The sequence below is a fragment of the Merops nubicus genome, unplaced genomic scaffold, assembly GCF_000691845.1.
Source record: "Merops nubicus isolate BGI_N331 unplaced genomic scaffold, ASM69184v1 scaffold32338, whole genome shotgun sequence".
In the NCBI taxonomy this organism is placed as follows: Eukaryota; Metazoa; Chordata; class Aves; order Coraciiformes; family Meropidae; genus Merops; species Merops nubicus.
Window position 1 is genome coordinate 21,550 of NW_008625639.1, and position 12,311 is coordinate 33,860.

Sequence of the window (12,311 nt, forward strand, 5' to 3'; positions counted from 1 at the left end):
CATCTGAGTTTAAGCACAATGCCAGCCTCAGGGTCCCAAAAGCTCTGCAGTATGGCAGCAGCAACCACCCAGCAGCAGAGGCTGGATTGCCAGAGGACAGTAATCTGCTGTGCCCTTTACTTCCTACCATGGGCCAACCCCTGGTGTTGGTCATGGGCACAGTTACCCTGGATGCAAACACATGTAAGCAGCAGGTTGCCCAACAGGACTCTCCATGTTGTTAGTCCAATCAGCACTTCCCATCTCTGAAGCACTCATCACAGGCTGCTTACACGTGCCCCTAGGGCCACATGAGGATTTTTGTACTTCTGCTCCTGCAGCTGCTCACTGCACGGGTGCCTTCCTTGCAAGTAAGCTACAGACAGTGAAATTGTCTTACGCTTGTTCAGGCCTGAGGAGTCCTGTTGGGGACACTTGTGAAGGGCAGACATGGCAAGGTGAGGGGCAGAGTGGTAGAAACTGTGAATCAATAATTCTCAACTAGTGAAGTTGAGCATTTTGTAGCTAGGCCTACAGTACTCATCAGATGCAAGCTTCAGCCCTGGAATTTGGTCTTAAAAGCCTACTTACTGATTGCAGATAGCTTCTAAATCAGGAGAGAGTCTGGCACCTGTTTAAACTATTAAGAAGAACAAAGCTTACATCAGCAGGTACTGAGCTACCTCAGGGGTTGTGCCCATCAGACAGGCTGGAATCTATTCATGTGCAAGTTTCTATACCACCTGGTGAGTTTCCAAGTTTTAGATGTTTGACTTCAGGTATTACTTTCAAGTGGCTGCACTATCAGGTTACCTTCTATTATGCACTAGTAGTTTCAATTAACCTACTTGGAATTAGCAACAGCACCTCCTCCCAGCTGATCAGTGTGAGATTTCTCTGTCCTGTTCCTGACCATCTCTACTCTTCACCCAGCACTGTGAGAGTGTTTGATTTTTTCAAAAAATATAGAAGTTACCCTAAAATTACATTACAGTTGGCTAAATTACATCCCTGTATATGTCAGAACTACTAATTCAGTTTCAATTTGGCTCCCCTGTGTATTTCTTTCATTACATCACCTTTGTATCATCACGATTATAAGCCATTTATGATGAGCAGCTTGCCTCATTGAATGCAGATGATGGTCAAGTAACAAGAATAAAGACTGTAGGAACATTTGTTTAATACTGAATCATTTAAAAAAACAAACCACAAACCTGAGGGATTTATTAGCACATTTTCTGGATGAAACTATTGGTACCTAGGGTCCTGTTTGAATCTGTTGTGGTTCAGCTATAGAAGTATAAAGTTACACTTCAACAGTCATACACAAGACTGTATTCAGGTCCCAAATTGATCAGCATCTCAGTTTGAAAGTGGTAAAAACAGAACTAAGCTCTAGTTTTCACAGATACAGTGGAAGTTAGAATAGTAGGTTTATTATTCGCTCTTCTCTGAAGTAACTGCTTCACAGAGCAAGTATTCTCTATAATCTTTAATAACTCAGATAAAAGGTCTCAAACAGCAGAATTATGGTAAAAAAATATTCCTAGTGAGTAAGCAAGCATCCCTGGTCATTTTTTTGCAGGGATACTGGCACTGGCAATAGGATAAGAGAATGGATTTATAAGCTCTTAAGTGTTAGCACAGAAATGACAAATCCAATGTTTTCTCAGTATGAACACAAACATTCAAAATCAGAAATACTAGAGTTTGATTTTATTTATAACTAACTTTCTGTATTAAAGAAGCAACAATAGATTTTCACTAGAAGCACTTTTTTGCAAAGAAGTTAAAACAACTCTACAAACCTCCCAATTTGCAGAACCTCCTCTTAAAACTACAGTACTAAGCCAGCACTCCCCTGGAAGCAGCAGATAGCATGAATCAACTTCCATAATGGTTTCATTTGTGCAGCAAACATTAGTCCCACAACAATGTAATTTTTGATTCAGGAATCCTCTTAACAGTAGCCAACGTTATCAAATCTGTTGTCCCATTTCCCCCTTCTGTCAGTAACAGGTCTAATACGAAGATTATTAAAAAGGCATTACAAAGACTTTAAATCTGTAATATTTAGTGAAAGGTCTTTTTGATATTTGCACACAGATATTAACTAGTACTTTGGAATTAAAACATCTGTTTCATTTCTTCCAGTTGATAAATATCTACATATGCTGCAAATCACTTTTTCACAGGCATTTGAGGACCAGGTTAGACCCGCAGCTACGCACTGGGATGAGGTTCAGTTCAGCACCGCGGCCACCTCTTTGTCACCGTCCCCACAGCGCGCGGGCTGGGCTGGGCAACTTGCTGGGAGGGCTCGTAGCCAGGACAGATGACAGAAGGGACAGAGGGATATTCCATACCATAGAACAGCACCCTAGCAATAAACCTGAGGGCAGTCTTTCTAAATTAAGAGTTGCTCAGAGACGGCTGAGGCCCTGGTGTGCTGGTAGGAAGTGGTGACTACCCTTGTACCACTTGTCCTGTTCCCTCCACCCCATCTCTCCTCACTTCTTATTCCCCCACTCAAACTGTCTCTATCCTGACCCACAAGTTATTCTTGGTTTTGCCCCTCTGATTCTCTCCCCAGTCCCACACTGTGGTTGGGGTGGGAGGGAGTGAGTGGTGTTAAGTTTCTGTCCACTGTCAAGCCACATCAGGCTTGTTGTTTTGCAATTGCAGTGCTGTTAGGACAAACTTCAGGCACAGTGATCTTCAGAATTAACTGCTGCATTTACAGATTCTGGACAACTTCATAAAGAAAGGACCAATATTTTGCAGTCAAAAGAAAAAGCTACTGTGGTATCCAAAGAAGATGCCAAAATTTTCTACCTCTAGTGAAAAACAGCTCAAAATTGCCCTGAATCAACAATCATTACACAGAAGCAAGAAAATCATAAAGCTTGTACAAAATAATTGATAATGTACTTCAAGGAAGACAGAAAAAGAAACCGTTTCTATGTGTGTAAAAACACAATTCTGTAACACCTATTAGAAACAATGCTTTATTAAATTGAATAAGATTTAGCATTTTTGACTTCACCACCACATGAGATTTAGTTGAAACTCTGTGATTTTGGTGCCCCTATTTGTTCTTTTTCACAAGTGTGGTTTTTTTTTTTTTCTTCCCCCCAGTTATTCTGAAAAAATCTGAATTTTTTTTATTATTGTCCTGAAACTGTAAAGTTATGAAAAAGGTGAACACAGCCTCCAGCAACACCTACTAAGGAACAAGAGCATACTCATTTTTTCCATTCTTCAGATGGAAAGAATTCAGCATGAAGAATAACCTTAAAGCTCTGTAATAACCATCTAGATAATGAACACCCAACAACCACTTTCAAACTGGATACTACATTCTAGTTGCATTTCAAAACACAAGAATACAGGAACATAGTTTTTAAACAAAACTTACCTTTAATTTCTTATTTAGTTTACAGCAGTATCTGTATAACATTGCCAAATTTAAAGGTCCAAAATCTCCATAGAAGCTGGGAGAAAGAACAACAACAAAAAAAAGTGTTATTTCTACAAAAAAGCTAAGCATATTTCAACATGTATGTTGTTGGTAGTTAAAGTTGCAAATCACTAACTTCTGGGTTGATACTGAGTGGCCAATATATATGGTATAACAGATAAGCCCTTCTTCATTGATTCAGTTAAGAGAACAATAGTAACAATTAATTTGAAAGCATTTGCAGCTTTAGTTTAAGATACTTTACTACCTTTTCCATTATACAGACACATTAATTTCAGAATTTTTTTCTTAATCCTATGATATCCAGCCTGGGTTTGGCCAAAACTAGAGAGAAGAACTTCACGACATGATCTATCCCCCTTTAGGCCATCCTGATGTCATCCTAGGTAAAGGTTCTACAACTGCTTATTATGAGAATATATTATTAAATACTATGAAGAATAAGCTAAATAAAATTTCTTAGGGTTAGTAAAAAATTTATTCATATCCAGTCTTGCTATGTCTGAAGTTTAAGCTTACTTTTTATCCCTTCTTCCACTATTCCAGAGATTACATATTACATATACGCTTTAGATACAATTATGTTTCCCTTTGACCCCCCCAATCATCATCTCCAGGCTGTTCTTCCTGATTATTGTCTATTTAATGTCTTCCGATTGATCTTGTTTCTTTCTTCGAGGTTGTTTTTAAGCACTCACTTTACCTTTGAAGCAGCAATCACTGTCCTAAGGGTAAGAGCTAGTAGCAGCAGTTTGTACAGGAAAATCGTTGCACAACAGAAGTAACAGTGCTCTTCCTAGCTAACCCTTCATGTAGGAACCTTTACAACTAATAAATAGCCTTTATGCAAGCAACTTAAGGACATCTTCTAGAGCCTTCTCCTTCCTCGCCCACCCGCTATGCGAAACTGCTGAACATCTAAGTCGCAAGCTTTCTCCGTATTTCTCACAGTATTTTTCCTTTTTGTGTACAGAAGTCTTAATATTGAGGGTCTATGACAATTTGCTGATGCACACAAATTACAGTGAGAATGGGACTATAAATCAAACTGTTTTAATCTGCTCTTCCTTAAGTCTTTTGAGGAAAGAGGACACTTCTTGCCTACTGACAAAACATGCCACCTGCATCTGAACGTGCTTTATCTGGGGAACAGCAAAAGAAAAACGTAACTGTACTACAGCTTCTGGGCTTTGAAAGAGGAAAAACTCACTGAAATCAGGCGACAAATTAGGTGACAGTACCTTCTAAGCTTTCTTCCCATGTCACAATGTTTATTTTTCAGGATAAATAATTACATTCCAGTTAAACATAAGAAGAAAACTTTTACTTTGAGGGCAGTCAAACATTTGAAAGAGGTTGTTCAGAAGGGCTGTGGAGTCACAACCTACTTGTACGAGGCTGCGAGCAACCTGCTTTCATTGACCTTGCTCTCAGCCTGGGGGTGGGATTCGTCTCCTGCGATGCCTTCCAGTTTCAGCCATTCTGCTATTCTAAGTGGACACAAGGATGAAGAAGAAGTACCCTAGCTTGTGATGCTTATAATTTTATTAACATCCACCTGTCCACATCTTCTCAAACAAAAAAGCTAAGCCCAGTGCAAAAAGAGACAATTATATTTGTCTGATCACTGTCTGGTACAAATAGCCTGCCTGTCACACCAATGCTATTTACAGTATCCCTTCAATACAAAATATTATGACATAATACTTAATTACAGAAGCTCATTAGCTGGGTCAAAGACTAAGCCGTCCAACTGTTAAGACTTTATTTGTAGCCTGCACAGAAGTTAACTAACACAAGGGGAAGCTGCAGTGGCAGTAAAGCAGAGTTTAACTTTAGAATTCCTCATCTTTTCTTAGATAACTGTGCCAGATATAGTAGAGTTATTTTTAAAACAAATCCCTCAATACAGTTTTTAAATGGAGAACAAATCAAATGTTCTAAGAAGGACAAGTACAAGTTATGACAAGTAAGAAGTTAAAACTGGAGCTCTAACAACAAACTAGAGTGAATGTAGCTTCTGGAAAAAGCAATATAGAATGTTTACTAGCATCTCTTCCCATCCTGGTACACTAACACAATTGAATCAAAGCACCAACCCTATCTTTTTCCATTAGAGTATTTTTTCACTTAAATACATGAAGGAAGAGTAGAATTTAGGATTTTAAGATTTTTGGGAAAAACACTTCTTAAAGTATTATGAAAAAGTGTGGAATATGATAGTTGCTAGAATACTGAATACTTTTTTTAAACCAGTGTGAGCAAAACAGCTTTGATGAGCTCAAAGAATACATAGTTCATCTAAAGCACTGAAGAACTACAGCCATGCTTTAAAGTGGCAAGTTTTTATTATGATTCATTTGCTAGAAGTACATCAACATGAATTCATATAACCACTTCTTGTCCACGTGATTAAACGCAAACAGAAGTGTAGGAAAAGCACATTAAAATGAATTTAAAAATTACCCACATCAAATTACTTACTACTATGGTGGAGATATAATACATTTATTAGGTCTATCCATGAAGCAATTATTTCTACAATGTGAACCTGTTCAGATTCTATCAGCTGCCAGGCTGAAGATGTCAATCTTAGATGGAATATTTCTCCATGACTTATTACCATTAAGTATGCTGTGCTTCTCTTAACACAGTGCGGGGGAAAGTACCAGTGTTTAAGGCTCTGGTACTACCACTGTTAACCTATGCTGCAAAAAAAAATAAAAAATAAAAAAAATAATAAAAAAAAAAATGTATATATATATTTCTCAGAATCCAAACATAATCATGAAGGAAAAACATTTTTGGTCACTGTTTCACCAGCATCATTACCATACACCAAAGGCTGGCAATTTCCAAGTGATTTATATAACACTTGGTCAGAACATATGTCAGCCATTGGCTTTGTTGATAAAACCTTGTTGCAGATCCCTGAGGGAGAAAGTTTACTTATTACGTGTATAATTTTAACTTTCTCCATTTAATACCTCTAAATTGCAGTAAGTTTGAATGTCCTTTTTTTAGTGAGGCTAAGTGAAAAAGGGCTTTACGAACCACTAAGTCTACAAGTTCTCTGAAAGGTAATACAAGGCTCTGTACTAAAAGTCAATGAACTCTGATCTACAAAATCCTTTTTCAGTTTATATCCTTAAAACAAAATACAGTTTCTGACATGTTTAAACACAAGGGTTTAATCTTATGTGTCCTCATTGCTCACAGAATACCAGGCTGGTTTTGTACTTGAATTAGACAGTTGATCTCAACTCACCCAGAGGATCTTCTTAAAAACAGAACTTTGACATGGAGTTAAACATCATCAGAAGATGGGAAACAGGAACTGCAGGGAATGGGGAAGAAATAACACACCGAGTCACTCTCAGCTGAGTGCACCCTCAGCAAGTCTGCTGACAACACCAAGCTGTATGGGATGGTCATCACTCTGGAGGGAAGGGGTGCCATCCAGAGGGACCTTGACAGGCATGAGAGCCAGCCCCATGCCAACCTCATGAAGTTCAACAAGGCCATTCAACTTGTACTCTACCCAGAAGCCTGACACTTTTCTCCACAGATGAAGACACCAGGGCAGTAGTTTTATACTGCCATTCACTTACAATTCTGTGATACAGCAACAGAGATAGAGATGAAAGTGTAGGAGACTGCAACAGAAAATCTAGTTCAGGACTCTTCTTCATGACAGACCAGTGTAAGCTCAGTGTTATTGCTACACTGAACAGGAGGGTACATATGCATTCTTACCAGGCTGCAGGCACTTCTAATAGTTTGAGTATGGTCCAAAGCTTAATTACCATGAGGGTGGAATAAGACAAATCCACCAAGTAAGTTCTAACAATGCAATAACGTTCAGAGGGGATGATGTTATTTGCACTGCAGCTTACTCAATTATTGATTTAGTAACTTGTAAAAGAGACACAGTTTAACGATTTTAATCGTTTTCTGGAATATGTACCCCAGAACTGGAGGAGCTATAGATATATAAATAGCTATCCATATATATGCATTTTTGAGATAGTGCTCCTTGACATCAAGAACAAGTATCAGTGAAAAGGTTCTCACATTAAAAAAAAAAAAAAAATCTCCCTAGAAAACAATCTTTAGGTCTTGTCAAAAACCTGCTCTCTTTGGCAAAAAGTAATCTAAACAAGGCCAAGTTTCTCATAAGGGCTTTCCTGTATCAAGCTACATTGACATCCAATACAAAACTGGAGCCTTGAAAACAGATCTGGTTTATGCAGGCACCTTTGTAGTGCAAGCAAAAAGACTCCTCAATACTTTTTGGCAACTGCTTTTATCTTTTCCATACAAAGAAATGAAGACAGATATGGTAAAGCAACACGTGGGTATAAAATGTATTAAACTGTTGGACTGGAGAGAATACCACAGGTCTTAAGAGGTGGCACTTTGCAAGTTTCAAATATAGAATTATATCAATAGCTCATGTCTGAAGAAAAATAACAGTCATAGTTCTTAAGTCTTTTGACATTCTTGTTTGCAGAAAATTTAAAATCTCTCATTTTAAGATGGAAACCTGGAGTATACTTATTTTAATATTAATCTGTAAGAACCATAGATACAAAAGCTGGTATTAGTATACTAAGTTTTTCTGCTCTATATTTACATTCACATTAATAGAAATTAGAAGTTGGAAAAACTTTTTTGTTGGACTTTAGCTCAATAAATTATCTTGGTCATTTAATAGTCTTCACAAGCTACTGATGTGAACAAGTAACTCCTTGTTCTGTGTGAAGCAACAGCTCTGTCATAACAAGGCTAAGTTTAAGGTTTTTTTTCTTTTCAGATGGTATAAGCCATAGAATGATGGAGTTCAGGTTTCCTATACAAGTACTGTCACCAGCTAGCCACAGAATAGAAGCATTTAGCTACAGTAAAAATCAACAAAATAACCCTTACTCTTCTCATAGGAAAGAGAAACTGCTTCTTTGCGTACATGCATGCAGTAAAGAAAAAAAGCCCTACAAATCGAAGTCCAAACAGTACACATTTAATATTGTCAGAGCTAAATGTTTGAAAGCCTTATTCTGCTGCTCAAACTCAAAGTAGCAGCTAACACTACGACTGCTGTGAAACAGGCAAGTAACACACCACAGCCTGAAAGTTTCAGTGTAAAACAGTATGTACAGAGGATATCTTATTAATTACTTCTACAGCTGCTCACAAGATGTCAGAGATGAGATCTGCAAAAGCCTTTTATACAACAGATGCAAAGTCAGAACAGATGACTGAATAAAAACATTATAGCATGATGATTTATGAAAGTTGCTGTTATAATTGATCAGAAAGAATTCCTTTGAATTGTAATTTTGTTTCAGAAAACTACTCAACAAGAAAAAGAACATGGAAAGTTGCTTTGATAAAAAAAAAAAAAATGTGAAAGCCAAGTTAACCAGTCAAGTGTAGTATTCTCAACCCTGATCTGTTTACTGAAAGGTGAAACATGAAAGACGCTATTCTTAGAGAATAAAAAGCTTCTTACTAGTGCCTAACTCATTAATTGAGGCCTTGCCAAGGCAAGGCTTGTCTGTTTGCCAAATGACAGTCTTCATCAAGCTGGATTATTTCTCATTAACTCCATTTTCCTGAAGTCATAGTTACCTGCACCACATTACCCGGAAAGTTTTTATTGCCTTATAAGCAGCAACACAGACCTTCTCAGGAGGCACCTCACAGTTTCAGGAGACTGACAAAATCTCACAGAAACAAAACAAACAAAATTGAGATTTCAGAAGTGGATAAATTCATTCAGGTTTCTTATTCCCCCCATTGAGGAATTTACACACCATTTCCCTAGCATAATAGGTTCAAGGTTAAATTGCAGCAAATTTAACTAAAATACTGACAGTTCAAGTAGCAAGCTACCTAGTCAGCTAGCATTTGAGATGTTCTTAAAAGCATTTAACCCTACCTTTATTCATTTTTGAAGTGAGAATGTTTAAACAAGACAGTGTTACGAATTCATTTTAAACAGTTGACAACTTCACGTGAAAACTGAAGGCTAAAGTACTCAAGATTACATAACCACACTTTGTGTACCTATTTTGTGATAATCACATGACAAGCTGCAAGAGCAAGGCAGCACTTATCATCAGACCCAAACTTCCAATACCATTAGATCTAGGACTACGGCTGTCTTGTTTAATAAATGAGGTATACAATTAATGCACTCTATTACTTCCTTTTGGCTCTTCAAGAATGGGGGGGGGGGGGGTAGAAGAGGGGGGGGGGGGGGGGGGGAAAGGGAAGCAAGGCAGTGAAATTAAGTACTACATAATCCAGTAACATGCCCTCTAATCAGACAAACCCAGATGTATGTATTCATGAGCGTTTCACATCTTGTACTGCTTCTGTGAAAGCAAACTGACGCCTCAGTACTCAACTTATTCCTGTAACACTTCATACGCAAGAGTTATCATACTTAAGAGTACTTAAGAGTCCACAGAAGAAAAAGCCAAAGAAAAGAATAATTTCCTTCCATGAGCCATGAATTATCCTTGCCTTGTCACTAGAAGGATGCATCTAAACAAAATTAAGCAAATAAACAGTAGTATTAACAGAATTACTTTCATACTTCATAGATTCTGAGGACTTTGTGCCCGAGTACACATCTCCCATCCTCCTCCTTGTAACAATCTGAACAACTCATTTGATTAAAAAACTAGAAGTGGCCATGAAATTCTCAGCAGCAAGAACAGCACAGGCAGGCCATTTGGAATAAAGACCCTGGAAACCACTGTTCTGAGCTACAGCACTTCAACACTCACTTCCAAGTGTTTATTTTGCATTCATGTAACAAATATCAGAGGAAGTTTAACTCTGTTACATAAAAGAGTTTATTACACAAAATTCATTCACATCACCCGGTACCTCTTACTTAATTTCTACCTCATTATGCTTTACTATTTTGATTAGAGAGCACGAAATGGAGATAACAATATCAGATCTAGGATGATGCCATTAAAAAAAACTGTCTAGGAACTACCAATTTTGAAAATATACTATGAATTAAGTGTTCAAAAATGCTACAGATGCATCCTAGAAGATAAAAGAAATTTTGCCTCCTTCCATTATCTTGTAATTACATCTGGTATCAAGTTACACCCTTGTATGTGGTTAACAGGTAATTGGGTTAAGGAGTGTACTTACTGAATTTCATTTACACATGTTTAAGAAAATTATGTTTCTCCCCCCTCAAATTCCTCAGTACTTTTTTTTTAAAAAATAAATACTGTCCCCACACAAGATGCCTCACCTACAGTCCTTGGTTAGCACCATCATCTGTATGTAACAGTACAGAACTGTACCCTTCCCATCCCCCAGATCAAAACCCTAGCCCTGCGTTAGTTTGCCTTCACTCTTTCTAGAAGCATGTTAGGGTTTAGAAACAAAATACTTCAGATTAAACTTCTGTGTTATGGTTTATCTAAAAGATCCATTTTTTCTTTCATTAATGAAACATTCACACAGCCCAAACTGCTCAGGACCTTGTCCAGTTGAATCCTGCTCTTAATATTAGATCAACCTTGCTCTAGGGTACTCCCAAGGTCCCTTCCCATCTAAATTAGGGAATGTTCATTATAAAACCTACTCCCAACCCAAGCAGTTAAGCACAAGAGTTGACTTTGGGAAAGAATCATTGAGAACTCCAGAAGATGACACAGCTTATGATACTGAAGACTCAAAAACGTGTGCAGAAAAGAAACCCTAAAACTGTAAGCTGCGCACAGAAAGTAAGCTACAAACCAAGGAAGATTGGTTTACACCTTCACAGAAGAGGTACTGAAGTCACTGGAAGAAAGGCTGATGCTCACAAGTTCTTCAACTCATACGGAAAGGAGGTTATGATTAAAATAACATCACGTTTTGTTGTTTCCCTTGTGCTGCAGCAAAGCCCTTGTCAAGTGGCTAGATACATATCACACATGAAACTGTTGATCTGGGAACAAAGAGTAGGGCAACTACTTCTTAACCACAGCACAGAGCAATTATTTTATTTAGTGCATTTTATGTCGTTTAATAGTATTCACAACCATAATCAATTTTATTTTTGATGTGCTGCCAGTGCCTTGCAAACACAGGAAGCTTGTACTTCACAAAAGATTTTTCTGCTGTCCTACAGCTACAAAAGCCAACAGGAAGTGCTATCTCAAAACCTTCCGCAGATACATAAAAGAAGTTGCAGATTTCTTCAAAAGCACATTTAAGCTTTGAATTCTTACAATTCTAAGAGGCGATCACACTCTCTCAACAACAAAATGCATACAAAAGAAACTATTGTTTAATCTATTACAAGCAAGCAACTATCTTCTATTTAAGTCTTCCGTTTAATAAGATGTAATTAGTCTTAAGACATCTTCATCTCATAAACAAATCTTACAAAACTCAGATATCCTTTCCTTAGCTCAACCACAATTTAAGCCATTTAACTGGCCTTGTAGCCGTTTTTGTGTTTGTTTTTTTCTTAAAGTCTTGTTAAACTAGTTTCAGCTAAACTAATGTATAAATATATTCAGGCTAACTTTATACTCGTGCTTTGTAAAAGTAGCCGAACGGGGTAAAAATATTCTATGTGGTACTAAAGCGTGTTGGGAAGAATCTCAGGTAACCACTTGGAATATGCAAAACACAACAGATCACAACACTCACTTTTCGTAGACCAGTTCCTCGTCGGTGCAGAAGTAGTGCGTATTTACGGTATTTTTCGGTTTATTTCGCAAAGTAGCAAAGTACAGTCGATCTGTCAAACAGATTAAGGCAACGGCGTCGGACAGAGGGAGGAGAGCACGGCTTCCCCACGGCCCGCCCGGCACCCCAA

General features: G+C 37.8%; 1 protein-coding gene across 1 annotated transcript in view; it reads right to left on the reverse strand.

Moving 5' to 3' along the window:
* LOC103778179 (dual specificity protein phosphatase CDC14A-like) overlaps nucleotides 1-12,233 on the reverse strand; it is a gene marked incomplete at both ends in the record, with an annotated part of 33,395 nt that extends 21,162 nt beyond the window's left edge. Inside the window, 2 exons of the mRNA XM_008945754.1 lie at nucleotides 3,401-3,476; nucleotides 12,143-12,233. Coding sequence (XP_008944002.1) covers nucleotides 3,401-3,476; nucleotides 12,143-12,233 — 167 coding nt within the window. The remainder of the gene's footprint in view (nucleotides 1-3,400; nucleotides 3,477-12,142) is intronic.
* Between the last annotated feature and the right edge of the window lie 78 nt (nucleotides 12,234-12,311).